The 23,941-nt window shown below is 40.0% G+C and overlaps 1 protein-coding gene across 20 annotated transcripts in view; it reads right to left on the minus strand.

Annotated features, from left to right (window-relative positions):
• Positions 1-3,863: 3,863 nt before the first annotated feature.
• RBMS1 (RNA binding motif single stranded interacting protein 1) overlaps positions 3,864-23,941 on the minus strand; it is a 207,226-nt gene continuing 187,148 nt past the window's right edge. For 5 of the 20 annotated variants that reach the window (XM_070580042.1, XM_070580043.1, XM_070580047.1 and 2 more), the window contains exons 7-15: positions 17,686-17,792; positions 16,787-16,836; positions 16,567-16,660; positions 14,050-14,097; positions 13,104-13,154; positions 10,258-10,368; positions 8,805-8,885; positions 7,208-7,292; positions 3,864-6,489 (exon numbers count right to left, since the gene is read on the minus strand). In XM_070580042.1, the coding sequence (XP_070436143.1) occupies positions 7,215-7,292; positions 8,805-8,885; positions 10,258-10,368; positions 13,104-13,154; positions 14,050-14,097; positions 16,567-16,660; positions 16,787-16,836; positions 17,686-17,792 (620 nt within the window). In that variant the 3' untranslated portion in view covers positions 3,864-6,489; positions 7,208-7,214. Of the gene's footprint in view, positions 6,490-7,207; positions 7,293-8,804; positions 8,886-10,257; positions 10,369-13,103; positions 13,155-14,049; positions 14,098-16,566; positions 16,661-16,786; positions 16,837-17,676; positions 17,793-23,941 lie in introns of all 20 variants that reach the window. The other 15 variants (XM_070580038.1, XM_070580039.1, XM_070580046.1 and 12 more) reach the window with 3 other exon arrangements.

Below are 23,941 nucleotides of genomic sequence, written 5' to 3' on the forward strand. Positions count from 1 at the left end.
TGGTACAGTGAAAATGACAAGAATCTCAGGAGACGGTGTTTATGTTGTCTTGGCTCCCGCTTGCAGAACTCCCAAAGCTCTTTATTATCATCAAAATTTTGTTACTTCTTGCAATATTGTCATTTATATACTTGCGTCTCCCTGTAAGAATGTCCCTCGAGGACCGGGACCACATCATGTCATCTTTGTGTCTTCGGATGTCTGGTGCGTTATTTTTTAAATGCAAAAAGTTCACCAAACATGCTGAATTGGAATATAATGAACATAGCAACTTGCATAATATCAGGATGATCCGACGTTTTTTTTTAAAACTTTTCCTGATTATAAAATGTTCTCATTGTAGAAAACTGGAAAAATTTGGAAAAGTATAAATGAGAAAATACAAACTTTCTATAATTCTTCCACCCACAGCTAAGCATTTTGAAGTAACTTCTCATCTTTTCCACTTAAATATTGCCTTATAATTATGAGCGTACTATATGTACACTTCTGTACCTAACACTTTCCATTCACTTTGTATTCTGAATTATTTTGCGTGCCATTAAAATGTCTTCATTCCATTGCATGTCTTTATTTATAATCATTGTGACAAAAAATAGAACAACACAGAGATACTAACTGGCTAAAAGCTTAAAGAACTGTAGTGGGTCTCAGAAGTCAAAAAGGAAGCCATTTCACCTGTATAGAAGGATGGGGCTGAGCTGGGGAGATGGGTGAAGCCCCAGGACATTCCTGGGATGCTCGGTCTTATCCTGAGTCACCTGCGGCACATCTGGGGCGTGAGTGGATGCTGTGGAGTGTGGAGCCAGAGCCGACGAGGTTACAAGGAATGTCCAACCCAGGGATTTGTGAAGCCAGCAGTTTTCCATATTTGAGGAATGACCGACTTGCCTCGTTTTTAAAAAAGATTTCATTTTATAAATGGTCATACATTAGAATAGACTTCTTGGTGTACAGTTCTATGAATTTTAGCGCCTAGATAGATTTGTGTACCACCACAATCAGGATATAGAATTTTCTCACCCCTCAAAAACTCCCTTGTACTACCTCTTCATAGTCACAGCCTCCCCCCTTTAACTCCTGGCCATCACCGATATGTTCTCTGTCACTATACTTTTGTCTTTTCAAGCATGGGAATGACTGACTCATTCTGCTGCCATCTGAGTTGGCAGAACAAAGGCTGATGGGTAGAACTCCTTAAGCAAGTTTGAGAGCTGTTCCAAAAAGATACAGGATGCCAGGTGGGGTGCGGAGTGCCCTGTCACTGGAGGTATTCAAGCAGAGCAAGTGGCTTCAGGGGTACTAGAGGCTAGGAGATGCCTGCAGAATCTTGCTTATGATCCATATCTTGTGTAAATGAGCAATGGAATCACCTAAATCAAATCTCAGTCTCTCAGAGTCAAATTATATTAAAATGAATTTTAAAAAGAAGAATAGCATTAAAGTTGTACTTAATCCAAAGCCACCTGTTTTCAATTCTGAGCAGCCTAGAGACCGACCTGCCAGCCTCCGAGTCATGAGGTCTGGCAAGGCTTTGGGCTTCCTCCCCTGCCTCCAGCTTCCTTGAGCCTTACAAGTCCCATTGAAGTTACTCCCCAGTCTGAGCAACAATGCTCTCGATGAGGGAGCTGCCAGCCTTGGGCATCGGTTCTTACTGTCAACCCCCAACTTAAAATCCCTCATCCCCAGTGGCGTGTGCCTGAAGATTCTACACATCCGCCAGCAGTCCCCGCTCCGCTCCGAGGCCGGGTCGCCTGCCTTAGAGCTCACAGCTGAAGGTGAAGAACAAAATCCTCCCTCTAGTGGCTCAAGTGAAAACACTCGCCGGCCCTACAAAGACCCAGAGCGTGTACACAAGACACCCTGGAGCCATTTCACGGGCTTGAAATTCCATTGCCTCGCCGAGTTCATCCCACAAGAAGGGATGGGCACACGACCCCACCTCTCAGCTGTGCCAAGTACTCCGGGCCGGTACCCGTGGGCGCTCACCTTTCAGCCCCACCCCTCGCTGCCATCTGGCACAGGCTGTGGCGGCGCCCGGTTCTCTCAGTGATGACTGAGGGCTGGTTATCTCACCACATTGCTATTCAAGGGGAAGAAACTGCCCGGGTTTCTTAAACCCTGAGCTCCGAGTTTCCCTCCCTCCTCGCCTACAACTTCTGAAGCTTCTTCTGTCTGGGGTGGGGGTGGGGGGCGCTGATGACAGGTCCGTGACCTTTACCCCAAGTTAGCTGGATCTTTTCTTTTTTGGCTACTCCAGTGGAATGAAGGTATCAGTCAGATCTGAACGTTTTTTGAGGCCCCACTCAGGCTGGGAGGCACTGCCTTTCTCCTAGTGAATTTTTAATCAGTGTTTGTGAAACTCAGGAGGAGGTGGAATTCAGGCTCCAGTGGACTGAGCGCCATAGCCCCTGAAGGGTATGGATGGTGGGAGAAAACGAGGCTCCCCCATCCACCCCCCTGGACTACCTCACCCCAACTGACACAGACGGGGAAAGATGCATGCCAGGGAGCAACTGCCAGAGCGCCTTCCTTCCCCTCCAACCCAAGAATTCCACCTCAGATGCTGGGTCCCAGCCCATCTCAGAGGAAATCCTGGTTTCTGATGATGACCTGAGCAGCCGCCATCTTTTTGCAAGGTGCTGTTTAACCCCGAAGGCACTGCGGTCCCTTTTTTATGCGTGAGTGACAGCTCTTTCTGAACCATTGTCACTCTGCTTTGCTCACCCCTTTCGTATAGATAAAAAAGGTGCTCTTGAAAAACTGTTTATCAGTTTCTGTGTAAAGGCAGCTACCGGATGTCCCAGGACTGCAGTGACATAAAGCCTTCTTAAAAAAATAACAAAAATAAGGTTAACAAAACCTAAGGTGCTTAGCAACCCAAACAGCATTTCTTTCCTGCCTTTGCTTGTTGGTCATTTTGAAGGAACACTGGGACAGTGCAAGGATGGGACAGAAAATGAGGCCACGCAGCTCACATTGTTAGCAGCCTGCATTTGTCTCCGTGAGGCCACACTTCCCTCCTGCCTGACGTCTTTCTCTCTGAAACAGTGGTTATCCTCGGTGGACCGTGTTCCCTTTCTGAAGGACTCATCGAGTACTGGGCCTTTCTTGGCTCTGGCAAGTGCTCTAAACCCCACTTACCTAATTCACATTCCACACTGTACACACTGCTGGGGAGCCAAACAGAAGTGGAGGCAATGGATATTTCTCTTGCCCCTTCCTTTCACCACCAGGACAGAGCCACTGGGCAGCAGAAAAAGAATACTGCAGAGCTACACTAACACATTCCACCTGCCTTGGGAAAAGGAGTCCATTTCCTGTATGAAGTGCCTCCCCCGAAGCACGTGAGTGTGAGGAAGATGAGTTCTCTCTCCCCATGAAAGCCGGACTGGAGCCTCCTACTGTGGGAGCAGCCAAATGAGGTCGCTAAAGGCGGCCCTCGGTCATCAAGGCTTGGAGAAGGTCATCTTGACATCCTTAGCCATGTGCTTGCTTATGAGAGATGGGACACTGTTTTTATCCTGTCCTCCTTGCTGGACAAGTAGTGCCACAGTCAAAGGACAGCAGTAAGGAAGGAGGAAGGAGAGAGTCTGGCTCTTGGTAGACTTTTGCTGAGCTGAAATGCGGTGAGCACACGGTGGATGTCTCTGGTCCCTGTACACAGATTTAAATAACCAGAAAGCAGGTGATGGACAGGTTTTTCCAATTCTTTTCAAGGAAATGCATTTTGAGTACACACCGAATCTGAAATAATTTTCAACTCACTTTCCAACCAATCTACTGAGCTGAAGAAAGAGATCAGAAATGAAATGAAGTTCTGACATACGTTTAATCTACTTAAAAAAAATGGACGGGAAAAATAAAATTTCAGATGTTTTTTATTCAAAGGTTCTCAAAAGAAATAAAACAGAAAAAGCTAACAATCTGATCAAATGTACAGTTCAAAAATGTCTTTTGGCGTTTTAACAACAAATCCTAGGAAAGAAAACTACAGAGTTATCTTGAACCGGACAAATAAGTTACCACTGGCAAGTTTGTGGCACTAGTTAAACAAAAATAAAAAATTAACTCTCTTGATCATATAGATATCTCTATGAAAATCTTTTTTTTTCAATCTGTACAAAAGGTCTTTCTTCATAAATTAATTTTTTTTTATAATTTAATGGCTGTCTACTATGTGATGTTTAACTGATTTTTTTTTTATGTACAGAGGTTATGTTTCCCAAATCTTACCCAGACGAGTATGGCACTTAGTTCAGACATTTCTAGCAGCAGACATCCCTCCACTCTAACCGAGCTATCAAATTTCTGTCTTAACTAATGCAAAAATATCAAGTAGTGAGAGACCCAGGTTTACAAACGTACTACGTACAAGGAGGGCGCTGCGTTCAGTCTGCACTTTCACAAAGCAGTTAATATTCCAGGGAGCATAGAACCAATAATACCACAACTTTAAAAAAGGAAACAAAAACAAAAACAAAAACACATTTCTCTTATGACTATGTAATTTTCACTAGAATCTACACTTCTCAGAGCAGCAAGGACTTTTGAAACTATGAAATGTCACTGACATCTATAATCAAATACAAGCATAAAATTTAAGAACTAAAAAATACTCGAAAGAAAAAACTGCTTAGCCCTAGCTCCTGAGCTAGGAGGATTTGGTCTGTGGAAACAGGGAGGGCCAGCAACCTGTACCAGCACAAAAGAAAACAGACTCTGAGGTAGATAACTGATCACACGCAGTTGACCAGACAAGTACACAGTTTTGGAAGACAACTTAATTTACCATTGCTTTTCAAACGTATGCCATTGGCTCCATAAAAGAGCTTGAATAACAGTGAATTATCTTCTATGTACTAAAGTAGAAATAACTGTGTATTTATGACTCAGGAATTTCATAGTTTCAAAATTGGTTTCTCTTTACACTTAACACTTGTAGTGATGATGTAAAGTGTGGCACTGCTTGGATCCAAATCTTCCTTCATGCTTCTTTTGTTTGTTTGTGTGTGTCCATACATCAGTTAAAATTATAAAACCTAAATGCAAAGGTACAAAAAAGGCACATTCTCCTAACCGCAAACTGGTCCGGCAAAAATAAAGAGCACAGAAGATGTGATGCTGAGACAAGTTGGAGCTACTGGTTACTGGCTCTTCGGTCTTTGGTGAAGTTACCTTTAAAAGTGCCAAGTAATTTTCATTTCTCAAATTTACGGAATAGAGAGAGAGAGAGCTAGTAGCCAATCATTCTGCTTCTACTCATATCTCAGCTTATGTTTGAAGATAAATCCTTACTTTTAGCTTCTGTCATTTAGTTGCAATAGCAACGTTTTTCAGTTTGCCAGATCGCAGGCATAAGTCTCATTCTAAAGCACTAGCATTAGTATAAGGAAGGACGAAACATTCAGTGACTCCCCTCCCCCTCCCCCCACCCCCTGCCCCCACGCTACCTACACTAAATCTAGAACATCAAGTTAGTTTTTTTTTTTCCTGAAAAAAGGCAAAAAAGACTTTACATTGCATCATACAGCAGATATCCTAAATCAGTCAAAACTATCAGAGGAAACTGTTCGCGTACAGCCTTACAAACGATTTACCCTATTAAAAGTTCCCCAGTCAGAAAATGTGTTTCACACAAAACATTTTTCCCTTCTTGCATTTCACTACCTTACACATTATGTGAAAAATCATTAAAAACACCTACTACATATTTAAAAAAGCCAAAATTTCAGCAACTTTTATTGACTACCTTTTAAAAGCCCTATGCTGCTGTTTTACAAGGCATAATAGACCAGCTCATCTGGTCAAAGCGTTCTACATCATTAGTTTGAACTAACTTTTACTGAAACAGCTACAGCATCAAAAGAGTTAAGGCAAATTGGAATTCATAGAAAAGGATAAGACACTTCACACTACGTCGAAAGAAAAATGGAAAGCTAAGAAAAGAGACGCTGACGGCAACACTGAATTACAGCAACACTCCCACTGCAAGCACGGAACACGGTGGGTGAAGTCAGACTATTGAAACTTCAGAAAGCCCATTTCATACAGCTGAAAAAAACAAATTCAACACAAAAGGAACAAAACCACAAAAATCCGGTCATGCACTTGGATAAGTCTTCATGGTCTTTGTGCATACCCAGAAAATTGAAGTTTTCTTTTCTTTTTTTTTCTTTTCCTTTTTTTCTTTTTTTTCCTTTTTTTTTTTTTTTGCATCATAACATTTGATAAAAATCTTTTGTTTTGTTTTTTTTTTTTTTTACTAAAATAAACCTGTTCAGGGGAACAGCTACTAGATGAATTTAAGGGTTTTATGCACCTTATAGAACTTATAGCAAAAATAGTTTTAGTTGATTTCATTATAAATAACGTTTTCAAGAACCTGTGCAAAACTGTCAATAATTTCCTAAAGCACAATTGATCAGAAAAATCCATGATTGTTCAGCCTTCACACCCTTCTTCATGTAAGAACACCCTCCTGTACATCTGGAAGAGAAAAATAAAACACAAATGCTTTTGTACATTTGGTATAATACACCACAGAGCTTTGTAATCTTTCTTGTTTTAAAAATATACGTGTTTGAAAAAGGCTACGCTCATCTCTGGTGGTAGACCAATAAATGCAAACTCTGGAACTGAGGGTTGCTTTCTATGCCTCAAGTCTGCCTTTCAAATCTGGGACCTGCAACATACTTTTGTAGGAGCAATCCAGAAACCCTGGTGTTCTGAGATCCATACAGCTATTTGAAGGCAATCTGCATGACAATATGAAAGGTTTTGAGATCTGTGGTCCAAGTGAGAGCTAGGAATGCAGTCTCTTAATCTAAGGATACTGACGTTAAATTCACAGTCAAGATACTGTTCATCTTGTAATGCTAGATTAAGCAAAATCTTATGCTCTATTTCCTTCAGTTTGTGAGCACTAAAGCAATATAAATGTAGGATACATGTATTGTAGAACAAATTGTGTTCTCTGACATGTTACAGAACTTTTTGGGCGGGGGGGGGTAGGGAGGGAGAGAGTAAATATACATTATTTAATCCGCAAATCCAGAAAAGCACTGATTTTAACTTTTCAGTAACATTGGATTTCCTGTCCATGATTAGAGCAGTGTGACTAGATCTGAGTGAGTCCATTTTGATAAAAGAATCATAGACCTTCCCTTTCTTGAGCCCTACAGTCATGGAGAGCTTTCCCTCATACCTCACAGTTACTTATTGGGTTGAAAGGTATATGGAGAATGGTCATTAGACGTCTCCACAGCCACCTGCTGCTGACCACTCGCCTCCTACAACAAAGCAGAACAGATGAGACAGGTGAGCAATGAAATCCAAACGCCCCTACCTAGGTCTGCCTGAGTCCAACATCTTAAAAACAAGCACTCTTTAAAAGTGATGTTCTTAACGCCGTGTAGAGCTTTCAGGGTTAATTATTTCCCTAAGGAGTTAAAATGTCTGATAGACCCAAGGAACCTCCAACTCCAACTTTTATGAGTTGTCTCTTCATATGAAGCTACAATTTATCAAACAAATCTCTTAGCCCTTGGGGCCAGATGTGACTTGGAATTCAGTATTTTCAGATTTTAGAATCGGCATATGGCATTTATATGGTGTATACCCACAGAATACACCCAGTGGGTTCTAGGGGCTGTACCTCATAACCAAACACACAACAGGTCTACACTGAAAGATATGCATATGCACAGTAAGTGGGGTAAAGATTTTGTCTTGCATCATTTCAGGTTGGGAGTGGCCACAGGTTAGGTTTTTCGCTCAAGTAGTTACTGAGATAATTTTTATTTTAAGATTCTTTTATGTGTTTCAGAATTGTAGAAAAGGGATTGTGGGTTCTGGTAACTGTGGTTCACAATAATTGCACAAATTTAAATCAAGCAGAAGCAAACAAAACGAAACAAGAACGTTCCCCCACCCCCCATCCAGCCACAGTCCTAGGGCTGTTTCTGGAATTACAACCTATGGGATCTACCTAGTGGACAGGATCGATTGGGTTGATGAATTTCCTTGGAATTTTAAGGGTACTTTGCAGGAAAACTATATTTTCTGTCTGATCTTAATTCAAATATCAGCCTTCCTCTATATCAATATCATACCAGTATCTTCCCTAACAAGAACTAAGAGTTATTTGGCTATACTAACAGGCTCTATAAAACAGGTACGCTTTGTTCCTCATTCCATGACAATTCTGAAACATCAGTTTTCTCAAGTATCTTAATTATAGCTGATTTCTTTTTGTAATTACTATTATTGATATAACCTACGGTACTAGGATTGCAAACTCCAGCTTTATCTTAACTTTGCCTGTAAGTATTTTATAGGAGACAAGATAGAGCCTTGAAGGGGTAGGAATTGTGTTACAAGTTTGGAAAATATTTCTGCGAGTATTCGGTGTGGCCTAGATGTTGCTACACTAACTGTACACTTTTTTTTTTAAAGATTTTATTTTTTCCTTTTTCTCCCCAAAGTCCCCCGGTACATAGTTGTGTATTCTTCGTTGTGGGTTCTTCTAGTTGTGGCATGTGGGACGCTGCCTCAGCATGGTCTGACGAGCAGTGCCATGTCCGCGCCCAGGATTCGAACCAACGAAACACTGGGCCGCCTGCAGCGGAGCGCGCGAACTTAACCACTCGGTCACGGGGCCAGCCCCCACTAACTGTACACTTTTTAAACTCAACTCTTTATCCAAGTATTACTTTTGATCGACTTTTCTTTGAGTTCTACCTAATTTACCCATTTCTGAAACTACTGATGGCCAGAATGGCCATTGGATGGTCTGTACCAACCTCAACAGGAACCGCCGTCGTCTGCACGTGTGTGTACTGTGGCAAATAGGCTCCTTGCATAGCTGATGTTGCCGGCATGTACTGAAAAGAAGAACACGGTCAGGATGGGCAATGATAAGCCATGCAGAATTCTGAGTACTCGCGGAATTTTGAGATGGGATGTCAAGTATTTGGAAGTCTCAAAGAAGAAATTTAAACAGGCTACCTCAAAGTTTAATTTGTGCACATAAATACGTCATACGGAAGGCAAGGTGAATGTTTTCTACTTTTTGAATTTGTCAAACTAAAAATCCCACCTCTTCTTGGATTTCCTAACAAAGAAGCAAATGAGTGAAGATCACTAAGGTTTCTCATCCTTAATAATTCAATATCACTAATGTGCCATTTTATTTATTTTTAAGATTTTATTTTTCCTTTTTTTTCCTCCCCAAAGCCCCCCGGTACATAGTCGTATATTTCTAGTTGTGGGTCCTTCCAGTTGTGGCATGTGGGATGCCGCCTCAGCATGGCTTGATGAGTGGTGCCATGTCTGCGCCCAGGATCCAAACCAGTGAAACCCTGGGTCACTGAAGCAGAGTGCGAGAACTTAACCACTCGGCCCCGGGGCTGGCTCCTAACGCGCCATTTTAAATCCCTCCTCAAAAGACAGTAGCCTTCTCAATTAGTATCTAGAATTGTTTGCACAGGTGGAGACCCAAGAGGTAAATGACTTCTTAGATCTTTAACAGGTCACTGCAGAATAGGCAACAGACTCTTGCTTTCCTGATGCTGGCAGTCATCCTTTTCCAAAGGCAGGAGAGCTTTCTAGTCAATCTCATTGGACGTGGGGGGCCCTGGTTTAGCCTTCACAAGAAGCTGCTGTTGGTTTTGAATGTAAGCAGGGAAAACACACTATTCTCTTAAGCCACCATATATATGGTCTGAATTAAAAGCCTTTTGCCATGCTACCATCTAAACGCTACACATACCAACCCTAGAAGGTAATCTGGTATCAGCTCAACCTCAATACCCAACCGAGTCCCTTGGACTTTGGGGAAATAAGTCAATACTAAACAAAGATTGTGCTTCGGTGCCTCCAAATTTCATTTAAAAAAAAAAAAAAAGTAAGGAAAAATCCCCTGCCTTTACCGCCATGTATCACCTTCATCTTTTGCTTTAGGAGACCACGTCTGCCAGTGTGAATGAACGTCACTAGTTACTAGAGCTGGGTGTGGTCACGTAAGGGTGTTATATTCTAGTAAAAGAGACATACCCAAGGGACAGACTTGTAGTTCATCCATAAATTAAGAAATATCTGAGCATTTACTACGTAGAAGGCAATGTGAGGTGGGGGGAGAGGGGATCAGACAGGATCTTTGACAGCGCAGAGCCTGTAACAGAGAGGTAAGACACAGGCTGCCTTAATTCACCCTCCTCTGTCTGCCACAACACATGACATTAATTTGCCACCTACTGTTCCGGTGCTGCCTAGTGACAGATGACTCATCTGCTGGGCCAGAGGGCTGATCATAGACGTGGGCTGTAGTGACATGGTGTGCTCCATTGAGGGAGTTAACACGGCACCCTGGGAAGTCAGAGACAAGAGCAACGTAAGACAAACTGAGGGAGGGAGTTGAGAGGCGGTAATCACCTTTTGCAAAGGAAATGTCTTAGTTTGTTGAGGAATGTGAAGCAAAAATAACCTCCCCTCAAACTTGTAAATGGTATCATAAACAATTTCCTAATAATCTTCTAGATTGTGCTTCCTGGGACTTTTTAGAGAGCACTGACATCACAGAAATCCCTATATTGAACACCTCTCCCTTCACCTTCATTTGATTGTAAAGCAAGCTAGTCCAGCAGGAGGAGCTGTAATAGGAAATGCAAACTAGTTTTGGCTGGCTAGGGTTACAAAACGCTTTCTTAATTTTTTTTTTAAATAAATGACAGTTGATGTCTTATGCAGACACAAAACAATATACTATATTGAATATTACAAACACAGTGTTTTGTTTACAAATGTTCTATACAGACAGTCATTTGATTCAAGACCAGACTGTTAGGATCAGGATCACGTTCTTTATTCACTTTCTCAGAACTTTCAACTAAAATCTGGTGCCGGGGAGGGAAGCAGATTCAGATATGATTTCATGATCCAACTTCAGATTCTTTGATTTCATTTGAAAAGATTCTGGTCATTAAAAATACAGTTAAAAAACAGAGAGGAGGGGTGAAAAAAAATCGCCATAATGCAGCCTCCCTGACACATCACTGTCAGCACTGTCAGGTCCTAATGCTCAGATTCTAGCCTCAGCGTGTTTTTACAGAGTTGCAACCAGGGTACATAAACAATTTCATCTCCCGGGTTTTGCTTTAACGTAAACATTCTATTATAAATATTTACCTAACTTACTCCATCGCCATCATTATCGTCATTCTTAACGATTACATAATGGTACACTGATTGTATAAAGTGAAACTTAATTAATTCTATTTCTGGATTTTTGCATTTCCTCTAATTTATCCTAAATAATATTCTTATGGATAATATCCTTCCTCTCCCTTTTGCCATCACCCAGGTAACTGAGAATGCAATTATTCCAACACACGCTACAAATATTAATGTTATGTTTTTGGTATCACTGTACCTGACGTATCCTTTAAATACACTGTGATTTAGTGATAATTAGATACACACTGAGGGCAGAGATCAGTGTGCAGGTCTTTGAATTCTGGCCGCAGGCAGTCTAGTCTGGGTAGGGAAGGGAATGAGTTCTCAGAGGGGAACTTTCTGCACACACCACAATGGTCTCCTTGGAGATGTTAAACTAAGATATGTGCAACCTTTTTCCCTAAAAGTTGCCAGGAAAAAAGAAAGATACAGACGTGTGTGAGAAATGGTTAGTTAATACATTTCTTAAGGAAAATTTTTTCTTTTTAAGTTTTTAATTGCGTCATCAAATAGTGCGTGGTAACACGGAAATGACTCAGATGCCCAGAATATGCTGAAGGGCTTTCCTGCTCCTTTTTCTCCTTCATCTGTAGGAGTCACTGTGCCAGGAAGCCCCTAAGTGAAAAGTGAGTTGACACCCAGCATTCCAACATAGGACAGCACAAAGTACCAGGGACACAGATCGCCATGGGCGTTCATGTCTGGAGGATTCATGGGTGTCAGTAAGTATACATGCGTAGGTATGTGTGGGATTGTGGATGTACGTGTGCATACGTATGTGTGCATATTGAGACATATATGTGTATACATTTATAGAGACACACGACACATAGACATACATCATCATTGAGCTCTTCTGTGATATCAACTAAACATGCTCATTGATTCTTCAAAGTCATCTCAGCAACTGCCTGTTCAGAACTTCTCCCTGGATGCTGTTTCATAATTATGGCCTTACATTGCAGAGTACCCTCTTTAGAAGTCCTGAGAGAAATTCCTGTCTCATCTTAAGGCCAAGAATAATGTATTTTTCCTAAGCAATGGATCTGTTTTTATGTTATAAGTACTGTGAACTGTATTGTTTATCAAGATTCCCATTTTGCATTAGTTACTAGAAAGCTTGGGGCCAAATGTGTGGCCTTCTCATGGCAAGCATGAAGGTCATTGTGTTGGGCATTCTTAGCCTTTTTTGTGATTTCATTCTCCATCTTTATTTTTCAACTTTTTAAACCCATGTTTTAATTCTACAAACTGGTTTTATGTATCTTTAAAAAACACATTAAATATACTAATAGGTGAAGTGTAACTCAATTAAAAAAATGTAATATATACATGGCTACAACAAATGCTCACGCCACTAAAGAAATCACATTTGTTATTTACCAAAGAAGGTGTTACTACTTTGGTATCTCTAATTTTCACAGAGAAGGTAACAGTGATGAGAATCTCTAGCTCAATTTTCAACACTTTATATTTGCATTAAGCCGAATATAAAAAATGAGAGCTGTTTCATCCCAAGTATTGTTAAAAATTTAGAAATTTGAAAACTCTAAAATTTAAAAACTTTAAAAACTCAACTGAACAATCTCCTACAGAACTGGTATGAGGAAGAAAATGGAGCCCTGCCTCGAATATGGATATATTTTAAGTTCTTACAGGCTGAAAATTTAATTTAAATGTCAACTACCAACTTGTTTTAAGACAAGGGTGAATGGAAGTTTTACAATGAACTTCTACCTTCTTATATCTGTGCTTAAAATTTCCCAACTCCTATACCATCTTTGGCAAATAGTTTTAACCCAGAGAATAGTTTTAAGGTATACATATCTTACTTGCAAACCACAAAGCCATTAAGATGAAAAACTTACGGGGTGCTGTAGGATATATGGTTGAGGTTGCATCCAAGAAGGACTTTGCACCTGGAAAAGGAGGATTTTGAAAGAAACACTGATTTCCATTGGAATGCCACCTATTTCTCTAGAACTCTTTTAATCATGTTAAAGTCTATAGAAAGAAAATAAGGAAACAACACTATCAATGATTAAACAGATTAAAGTAGTTAGAGTTCTTGGCAAACTGGTCACTCTGAATAGGATGAAATGATTATTTAAAACCAAGTTCCATTTGCCCACTCAAGAAGTATTTACTAAGTATTAGGCACCAAAGAGAAAAAGATGAGTAAGACATGGGCCCCACCCTCAAGAAATTTACTGTCTAACAAGGCAGATAAACAAGTGAACAACTGAAGTAAATAGTGAAAAGTGTTATAATCAAGGTATGAACTAGATGCTTTAGGAATACAGATCCATGAGAGTTAATTTCAGCACATCTTATTAGAAATGAATCCTTAAAGTATGTGCTTATTTAAAAAAAAAATGAAATTCAATTCCTCTTTGATATCCAGGACTTTAGGTTTTAGAAATTTTGTCTGGTGGTCAACAATTTCTAGTTAGTGTGGAAAATAAAAATCTGAAACTCAGATTTGGGAAATTAAACTCCAGTAACTAAATCTTGACATCTACAGTCAAAAGGGCATCCACATAGTAGACCCTCTGGACTGAGAAATAAGACGTGAGAGTCAGGTTCTGTGGCAGGAAAGAAAGAACGTGAAGTCTGCCACTCAAGAGAAAAAAATACCGGTCCATTTCTTGATGCCTGGAGCTTTCCTGAGACTATGTAATTTTTAAAATAAGTTTCAGTCTCTAATTCTTAACAACAAACCCCTCCTGTATGTTATCCCCTATTGTTAACTTCAGAGGTTCTACAGAGAGGATATGGGGAAGAGTCATGGGGGAAGAATGTATTGTGATTTACCTTGATAGCAGAGCCCCGATACTTGTTTTCTCTGGTTTCCTTTGCCACCTAAGGCAGACCAAAGTTAAGTGCTTCTGCCTTGTTAACATTTCAGTTATCTGGACTGCAGCCTTTCCCCAAAGGGGTATTGGTGGTTTCTTGCAGATGTCAATTTCTCAAATCCAATTGTATAAGCATATGGTGGTTTTGCAGAGAAAGGCCCACTCCAACACGAGTGCAAGGCCTTCACTGAATAAATCACGGGGAGGCGAGCAGCTCCCTATAGACCCCAATTTGGGCCAGATGCTCCCATTTTTTGTATGCTTCAGTGGTCTTAATAATCTAATGGCTTACAGCATTATGAGGTTAGGGAGCTATGACATCTAATCCAATTTTCTTTCTTAAGCAGCAAAATCAGCTGCTGTCAATTTCTATTCCTCAATTTTCCCTAACTATAAAATGGGAATAATAATTTATGTTCTATGAACTCTTTACCATTGGTTCTTTACCCTCTTTTGGGTGATGGATCCCTTTGAAAATCTGATGAAAGAAATAGACCTTTTCCTCCACCTAACTGCATATATACAAGTCGCATTTTGCAAACAATTTAAGGGAATCACAGACCACTTCAAGCTCATCGGCTGACCCTACTGGGTCCCTAAATTTATGGGGTTAAGAATCAGCCTTCAGAGTTATGGCACCGAGTGTCAGCCAAATGGAATGAAATTCCGCATGTATCTTAGGGAAACACAGAATGCTCAAGAGAAGAAATCAGGCTTTGAAATGAAATGCTGTCTCCAGTTAGGTATGAAAAATCTATTACCAACACTGGTCTTCTAATTTTCACATTCTATGAAACAATTTTGTGGCCAAAACACTCATTGCTTTTGTAATAAAGAGGGAAAAAGAGGTGGTAGGGAGATGCATTAATAGCCGTATATCTGTAGCAGCATACATTCATATTAATATGCACAACCTTTCATTTGCCTGAGAATAAGCTTACTTGTCTCTGTTTTTAGTAATATACATAAATGGCAGAGGATTCCAAGTTCAGATAGTTAAGAAAGAAGACTACCTTTTAGTATCAGACACAGGAATGGTTAATTAGGGAAAACGCACCAGAGCAGATCTCACTGATAGGCAAGGAAAATGGAGAAACCTGGAGTCCAAAATAATTAAAGAGGCACTAAATGAGTGAACACTATGCCCAGCAGACAGAAGCACCAGCATTAAGTAACAAAACAGAGAGAAGAGAGAAGAGAAAATGAGTGATAACTCAGGGAAAGGAAAAGAATCTAAAAGCTGAGGAAGGCTCTGAAAGCTACTTTAAAACTTCAGTTTTAGTGCCTTTAATCACTTTTCTTTGTTATTCAAAGCTACTTTTATGTTTTTTAGACAGAACCACCTTTATGATACTGCTTATGTTGACCAATCCATTATTTTAAAAAAGCATAAGGAATATACTCTTATCAGCCAGCTAATCCTGCATATTAATGATGATAACAATCAGAGCTAACATTCATTGAGGGCTAATAATATGCCAGGTGTTATGCTGAGCTCTTTACACAGATAGTCTCATTTAGTTCCTATAACAAGCCTATGAGATGGAAACTATTATTATCCCCATTTTAAAGATGAGGAAACTGAGGCTTACTGAAGTAAAATAACACAGTTATTAGATATTGCAGTCCCCTAACCCCAGAAATCAGGGCTACAACATCTAATTCAATCGTTTTAAAAAAAGAATACACAAAAGTTTATTACACATGATCTCAACAGTCAACAAAAGAGAACTATATTCCCACATGTCTGTAACTGAACTCCGTTATGATGCTCCTGTCTGGGCCAAGGCAGTAAGCCTGATAGAGGCACTCTGATAAAGGAGGAGAAATGCATGTACACCACTGGGGTCATGGAGAATAGGCACTAACCCTGCAATAAAGCCAAATCAATATTATAACAAGGTGCTTAATGAGATCTTGGTTCTAAGTAGGGAATTTCTTTTAAGGTAAGGCCTCCTCACAAAATAACCTAAACAGGGACTCACCTCCTTCTTTTGGCCTCCAATCTCATTGCATTGCTCATTTAACGTTAACCTAATAGAGACACATCTTTATTTGTTAGCATGTTTACTTGCTCTTTTGTTAGTTCCTGATGAATAAACAAAGGCAGGTGTACACCTCTTCTGTTTTTTTTACCTAATGGCAATTCTCCTTAAGTTTCAATTTCTGGGACACATGGTGTCCACAGCAGGGCCTGTTGTGGAGGAAGTATTTGGGTTCATCCCAATTCTAAAATGCTCTGATTTCAAGGACTGACAACTCACAACCATTTCCCCTTGTTTTACACTCTCCTATACATAAAAGTAAATCACTCGGCCAAATAAAAAGCAGCTTATTCTAAATTGGGTATCCAAGGTGCATAAGATCTGACTTAAATTTCATTATAAATGCTCAAAATTTTAAGACACGTAAAAATGTAGCAGTGATTCATGGCCGGCAAGTTGTCGCACTCTTGATGAATCCTGAAGGTACAAACCTGGTAGGCAGATACAGGAGACGCGATATAGGGTGTAATAGAAGTTTGAGTGATCATTCGGTTTGTAGCAATACTGTATGGTGAAGGATAAAATCTAGAACAAACAAAAAAGCCTTTATTAAGTAATCCTTTCAATAGAGTAATTCACGGAACAAATGTCTGATATTTTCCACCTTCACATCTTCCCTCAACCCATTATGTATTTATCTTAATGACATACCCATTCTGTATAGCAGCTGTGGTTGGGTCATAAGTAAGTGTCATTCCAGCCTATGGGAAAGAGAAAGAAATAGAAACGTTCATTGGCAAAGGTGTGACTTAAAAATTCCATTTCTTAGAGTCATGGCAACATAAAACAGTGATAATTCGGTAGCATTTGATAAAATTGAGAGTTTCTGTCAGACAAACATAATTACAAACAATACGAGAATAAAGCTGTGGATGTGCACTGTCCCACATGGTAGCCATTAGCCACATGCAGCTCTTCAGACTTAAATGACAAACTGAGTCCCGCCAGCCTATCAGCTACATGTCAAGTGCTCAAATAGGCACATGCAGCTAGTGGTTATCATTGGGCAGTGCAGATTCTAGAATATTTCTACTAGATGGCACTTCCCTAGACATTCTTGAACCAGTATCTTCCTTTAAAAAAAAAAAAAAAATTCATTGACAATAAATACGGGGAAATGGAGGTCTGACATTTTTATTAAGAAATTCAGCTCTTTTTCTTTTTAAAAGAACAAAGAATTAGGCAAAAACACTCAACAGCAAATATACTACTTATTTTAATAATGTTATTTACAGTGATTTCTGAACAACTATAAAGGAAACCCTCTCGAAGAAACCATGACACACACAGACAAAAAACAACATGCATACACTTCTTATAGCAATTTAAAATGCTCTTTTACTTTAAATGTAGTTAACTAGTAAACACAGCTGTTTTCATGTTTATCTGGCAATCTGGAGAATTGCCAGTCTCTTAGCACCATGTCTACTGGGAAGAGTTTTAATCTGACATTATCTGGATTATGAAGTTTCAAATCTGGCACTAATCTCGCAGGCTTTCACGATTAGACACTCACACTGAAGTTTCAGGAAAGGACTTACAAGTCTCACCTCTCCTTCTCTATGCCATGGTCTGCCATTAGGGATGTATTTGTTTGGGTTCTGTCTCTTCTTCTGCCCTCCATCCGCAAACTTACACAACAAGGGTTCTGTAGGAGCTGAATAAACAGGGAGAAATAACATGAAACCAAAATTACATGTGTGTATGGAGGACAAAATGGAACCGAATTTCTTTGTTAACAGGAGCAGTGTTAGTGCTATAAGGGAATGGATAGAATGCTTATTTAAGGCAAAGCTTACTCCAACCCTTCTAAGATTATCCACTAGTGAAAACTACAGTACAGAAAATGTACTAGTTGTTATTTTCAAATCAGAGTGTAATGAGCAGATTTAAAGAGCTAGTCTGAGGAAGTTAAGGAATCCTTTGATTCACTTCTGCACTTAAGTGCAGACCCACTTCTCCTCACTCTGGGCCCTCTTGGATTCTGCCTCCACGAACCTTCAAATGTAAATAGGACTGCAGCAGCCTCCCTCCCCCAACTTAAAAATGCTTCCATGGCTTCCCACTGTAAATCCTCCGAGAGGCCTTCACTTCCTGGGTAGAAAACAAGTTCCCCTTTACACTGCTCACACTGTATTTTTATTTACAGCATTGAGAACAATGTGCGAGTGTGGTGATCTGTTGGGCCCTCCAGAGTGTAAGCTCCATGGGGGCAGTGACATCTGTCTTGTTTATCATGCTGTAGGCGCTTGTGACATCTTGGTTGAATCAATGAATGAAAACAAAGAGGTCTCATCTGTTTATTTTTAGGATACAGCATTGAGGAGAGCTGTTGCGAGAAAGCTGAGAACACCTGTCCACTCGATTTAAAGATTTTTCTGTGCCTTCTGCCACCCTATGTGGTGTTGCTTTACTATATATCCATGTTATAGAATGATCTGCAGAACAACTCAAGAAACAAACATAGGAAAGGAAAAGACGCAGAGACTATCTTACAGGGATACATATTCATTAGTTGAAAAAAAAAGAAAAATTAAAAACAAAAGTCAAACCATAGTAGGCCACCAATGGCTTTTCCTTTTCTTTGCTTTTCTATAATGGAAATAGCAGTGTATTCCTGAAAGTTGTGCATGTTTCTGTATGTTTCCACTTAATGCAATAAAAGCAATCACACCTTCCTGTCTGGTTCTCACATTCTGTCCTTTGTCTACTGTGGAACTGTGATTACTACTTTCAAGTTCTGTTTCAAAGTTAAATAAGCATGAAGGGAAAAATATTACTTGTGGAAAATTTACTCCTTTCTTCTTTGCCTCTTATTATCCTAATTCATCTCTTATTTTATATCACTATTACCCACCCACTAATGACAGGGTGGAAGCAACAGCGCCTCTCAACACTTCTCTGCCAAAAAACAGAACACAACATAAAACCCAACTGCAATTCCTTCTCGGTGAGCTGTCTACGCTGTTGTCTGGCGCTCCTGTCTCCTCTCCCTGGTGTGAACCACTCCAGAGGGACAGCTGGAATGGGCACTCCCTTCTGAATGGCAAGTGCACTACAGTAGGAGGAGACGAAACTGTGAGGTGCTAGTGAGAACACCAGCAAGTCTGGGCCCTACGCTCCACAAAGGGCACCTTTGTTTACCTTCTGACTCCACCCCCAGGCTTTCCCCGAACAAGGAACTTCCATTTAAGGCAAACTGGGTGTGATGCAAGATGGACAGGGGCCAAATCCTAGACCGCAGATGAACTGCACTCTTTGTCTTTTCAGAAAAAGGTAACTGACTTTTGGAAATTTCTACCTTCACCCACAATCACAGAAGGTAAAGTAAACGGATGCAATGAAGCAAAAGAGGTTTCTAATCACAGATGCCTTTCATTCTACAACTGGGCCATTTAGGGAGAGATGGAAACGAGGGCGAGAGAACACAGTGTTCACACAGGAGGGGAGAAAGTGCAAACCCTCCTGAGAGTGAGGAGAGTGTCTGTCTGCTGTGGCCGGGGATGCACCACCTTGATTTCTAAGGACAAATCGAGAACTCTGACAGAGATGCAAGATCTCACTCTCCACAGATCTAGAAAGGTTCTTACTACATCGAATGTTTTCTCCACTGACATCTGAGGTTTCAGGATTTTGCCTCCCCATAACCTCATAGGGCAAGAGAGAGTACAATAAACTGATGTTGGCCCTTTGTGGGACTTCACTTGGAGGAGACATTTTTATCTGGCGGCCTTCTAAAGACTAGCTCCTGGACTGAAATCCAACTTTTTTTTTTTAACAAAGAGTTTACTTGGCACAGTGAGTAATGCAAACGGACCATCTTCCTTCATGGGCATCACTTCTTCCAGAGAAAGAAGGCAACCAGATTGGGCTGATTCCAGAAGTTCACTACGGGCAGGTGTGAACGAAAGCAGTTAGGGAGCAATTCCTGGCGGATGCCAAAGCTCCACATCTGCAGAAAGGCCAAGTGTTCCTGTATCTGTGGTAAGGTGCTTCCAACACATTTCGTTCATCTCAACTACGCTCTGTCGAAGAAAAAGCAATCTCACGCAACAAAAAAGCCTGCTGAAGATGTATAATGATGAGGTAAACGTCAGGTGAGCAATGACATGTTTGCAAATATATCATTTAAACTGAAACAAAGGGAACAGGATATAGTTGCATCTTTCCAAAATGAATTCTATTTACCACAAGATTTTGTGCTGTCATTAAGATATTTTTCCCCCTCTACAAGCAAAAAGGTAAGTAGCTAAAACAGTTTTTATCCTGGCAGGTGTCTCATACCTCAGGAAAGCAAACTTCCTATTTTAAAATAAGAATTATAACCAGTAGAAACCACACATTTTTAAAATAGTTGTTGGCCCCTTGTTTCAGGGAAACATTTTTAAAATAGTTGTTTCAGTTCACAGTATTCCAGGTGAAGCAACATAAAATTCTAATGGCTTCTTTCTTCTATTAAAATTCCCTTTGGTCTATTTAGTGCTGAAATTTTTATTGAGTACCTACCATGTGCAAGGTACAGTGTTAAGAACTAGGGATACAGTGGTGGATAAAATACGGTCTCTCTCTTTTTTTTTTTTTTTTTACAAAATCATTCTGGTTTATTTTTATTTTTTCATTTTCTTTAAGGTATGCTTTTTGGTGAAGAAGAGTGGCCATGAGCTAACATCTGTTGCCAATCTTTCTCTTTTTAATTTTTTTTCTTTTCCCTTTCCAGAGCCCCAGTACATAGTTGTATATCCTAGTTCTAAGCTCTTCTATGTGGGATGCTGCCACAGCATGGCTTGATGAGCAGTGTGTAGGTCTGAACCAGCAAACCCTGAGCTGCTGAAGCAGAGCGCGTGAACTTAACCACTATGCCACCAAGGCTGGCTCCTAAAATAGGCTCTTACCTCATAGGGTTTGCAGTCTAATGGGGACAAGAGTGCACCCAATCTTATGAAAACTCATTTAGCCATTTGTGGGACACAGCACTGTTTTCAGAGATGTTTGTTTTTAATAAAAATGCCACCCAGAAGTGAAATACTTCTGATACAGGAACAGCATATTTCTCTTACAGCTGCTGCTCTCTATACTTGGATGACATTATGAGAAACAGCTTATCCCTATAAGTTCTTGATTTCTTATTTATTACAAAGATTACGCCATGTGCTCCAGGAAAGCAACTATGTGATGATTTCTTTAAGACATTTATGTTACCATTAAGCTAAGGAAGGGTTAGATGATTTCAGATTTCTGAACAGAAAAACAAACACACACACACTCAGATCTGTGTCATGGCCCACTTGTTTTTAGTGTGTGCACTCGTTTCAAAATGAGAGACCTTTACTTGACTGGTATATCCTGTGGCTTATTCCAAACCAGGCGATAGTCTCTAGTTTGTGTTTTGGAGCCTAATGCACAGTTTCTGGGTTGAAGATTGGGAAACCCTACATGACGTCACATTGCTCTACAGAACAGACCCTTCAGGTGACCTCCTTGATAGTTTTTTTTAGAAAGGGGGTATTGAGGAGGACCGACATGCAGAAAAGGAAGGTCATGAATATCAGTAAGATGACTATGATCAACAGGTAAGTTTGGGCAAATTAACTTTAAAAAATTATCCTCTACGTGGTCAATTTTTTCTATTAGCAACTCTTTACCTTATTGTGCAAAACTATTAATTGCAAAGAGTTCTAACAAACGATTTGTGATTTCAGATATATTCCTGTATTAAATGGATACAAAAGTCATATAAAATTACCCCAATCAATTGATTTTGCCAAATATGCAGAGTATTCTAGGCTGAATTTCTCCTTAATTAATAACAAGTCTTTTGGGTTTGTAAAGGGTACACGTGGGATGTCTTGTGAGATCTCTCAGGTTAGATTCTCTTCCTTGTTATTTTCTTGTTCATCAGAATCAACAGGAACGTGGACTTCCAAAAGTTTGACCACTGTACTATTACCTCCAGCAGGCAACACCACAAATGCAAACACTGGTCTAATACTTTTTGGTGCCTCTTAGAGCCATCTAAGGCCACTGCATCACTCGATTCTCCAGTGTCCTCAACAGGGCTTTATGGGTGGGATGATGTTTTACAATGCCCGACTTTGAGGCACTAATCATCCCTCCTAAGTGCCAGATGGGTGATGCCCATCATGACTCAATGCACATCTCTACCAAGCAGCTTCCTTACTCATCTTCTGAAGCTCAAACTCTACTGTAATTGAGGCTCAAAGGTGGCCTTGATGGCCACACTATAAATCACTTCTAGAATGCCTGCTTTGACTAAGCCCTGTAGATCATGACGTGAGCTCCAGGAGTCCTCCTCACACTTCTAATCAAGTGGCTCAGAAGACTCAGATTTCTCTGTAGCGTGGACCTTTTCTTCACTATGTTCTAACAGCTGGAGAAAATGCTACATCTAAATGTCCATTTTTCTAGTTACACAGTATGTTACCCCAATCAACATTCTGTAAAATGTGAACTACTCTCGACAGAAGCTTTTCCATCACTTGTGGACAACTAGCCCACTCACACCTATAATTAGCTAGCTTTCTGATAATGTTGCCTACTTTCAAAATTCCTCAATTAACAACATGCAAGGAACTACCTGGGGCTCTTCTTTTAAAAATTTCAACCTAAGATTGAATAGATATTATCCATTTTTCTATGTGTACAATATCGTTTCCTGTTTTAGCCCCCTCTTCATTTCTAACCAAATCCTGCTGTCCTGCTCGACCACAGCCCAGACTTACAGCTGTTCTCCACAGCCCCTGGCCTCCTACGCCTGCGGTTAGGTCCTCGTCTCTCCTCCTTTCCTGACTCTTATATAGTGGTGCCATCTCCCACTTAGCTTTACCTTTCAGTAAAATAACGATTTAACAACATTAAAGTCAGGTTGAATGGAAAAGGAAAATGCAGTACTTCCCCCTATCACTCCAACATCAATATTTTAATATTCTATATTTACTACTTTTCTATGTCTATATTTATTTTTCATATTTGCAATGATAGGTCCTTTCCTTCTACCATTTACATTGTGCACTTTTCCCCACCTTGTTATAGAATCATTTAAGAAAAAATGGTTACATAATGTTCTATTTGAAAAGGGATCATGTATAGTTTCTTTGTTATTACAACTAACATTGTATGAACATCTATGTGTGTATCTCATTTATCTCTCCAATCCCAGTGCCAAATGCTGTACTGGTGGTCAGATTCTATGGTCAGAACACCGGCTTTAGATTAGTCTCCCCGAGATTGAAATTTGGCTTTGCCAGTTACTAGCTAGTGACTCTGGGTAAGTTACTCAATCTCTCTGGTTTCATAATCTGTGAAATGGGAACAGTAATAGTACTCACTTCAAAGGATCATTATAATTAACATATAAAGTACTTAGAACAGCTCTTATTAACCATTGTTATTACCATGACAACAGAAGGAGCTCAAAATTTTAATTTATGGCTCCTCCTCTTGCCTTTGAATTATTAAGATAAATTCTCAAGAGAGGGACTTCTGGTTCAAAAGTTATAAACATTTTTAGGGACTGGCCTGTTTCCATGGGATTTGATTCTGTGAGATTTAACGAGCTGGTTAGGACAGCTGCCTTGGCTTCACATAAATGTTCAAGTTGTAGTTAAGGATGAAGTTACTGGCAAATGCCTTTTAGAAAACTGTTTCATAGTAACACCTACATCTTCCACCCAAGATCCTGATGCTTTAATAAAATCTTACTCCATCACTGTTTCTCCCTGACAGAACCTGATAAAGTAAAGGTGTAAAACTAATCTGAGGGCCCTGCTGTAGGCTAGGTATGATTGA

The sequence above is a fragment of the Equus przewalskii genome, chromosome 17 (genome assembly GCF_037783145.1).
Source record: "Equus przewalskii isolate Varuska chromosome 17, EquPr2, whole genome shotgun sequence".
Classification (NCBI taxonomy): Eukaryota; Metazoa; Chordata; class Mammalia; order Perissodactyla; family Equidae; genus Equus; species Equus przewalskii.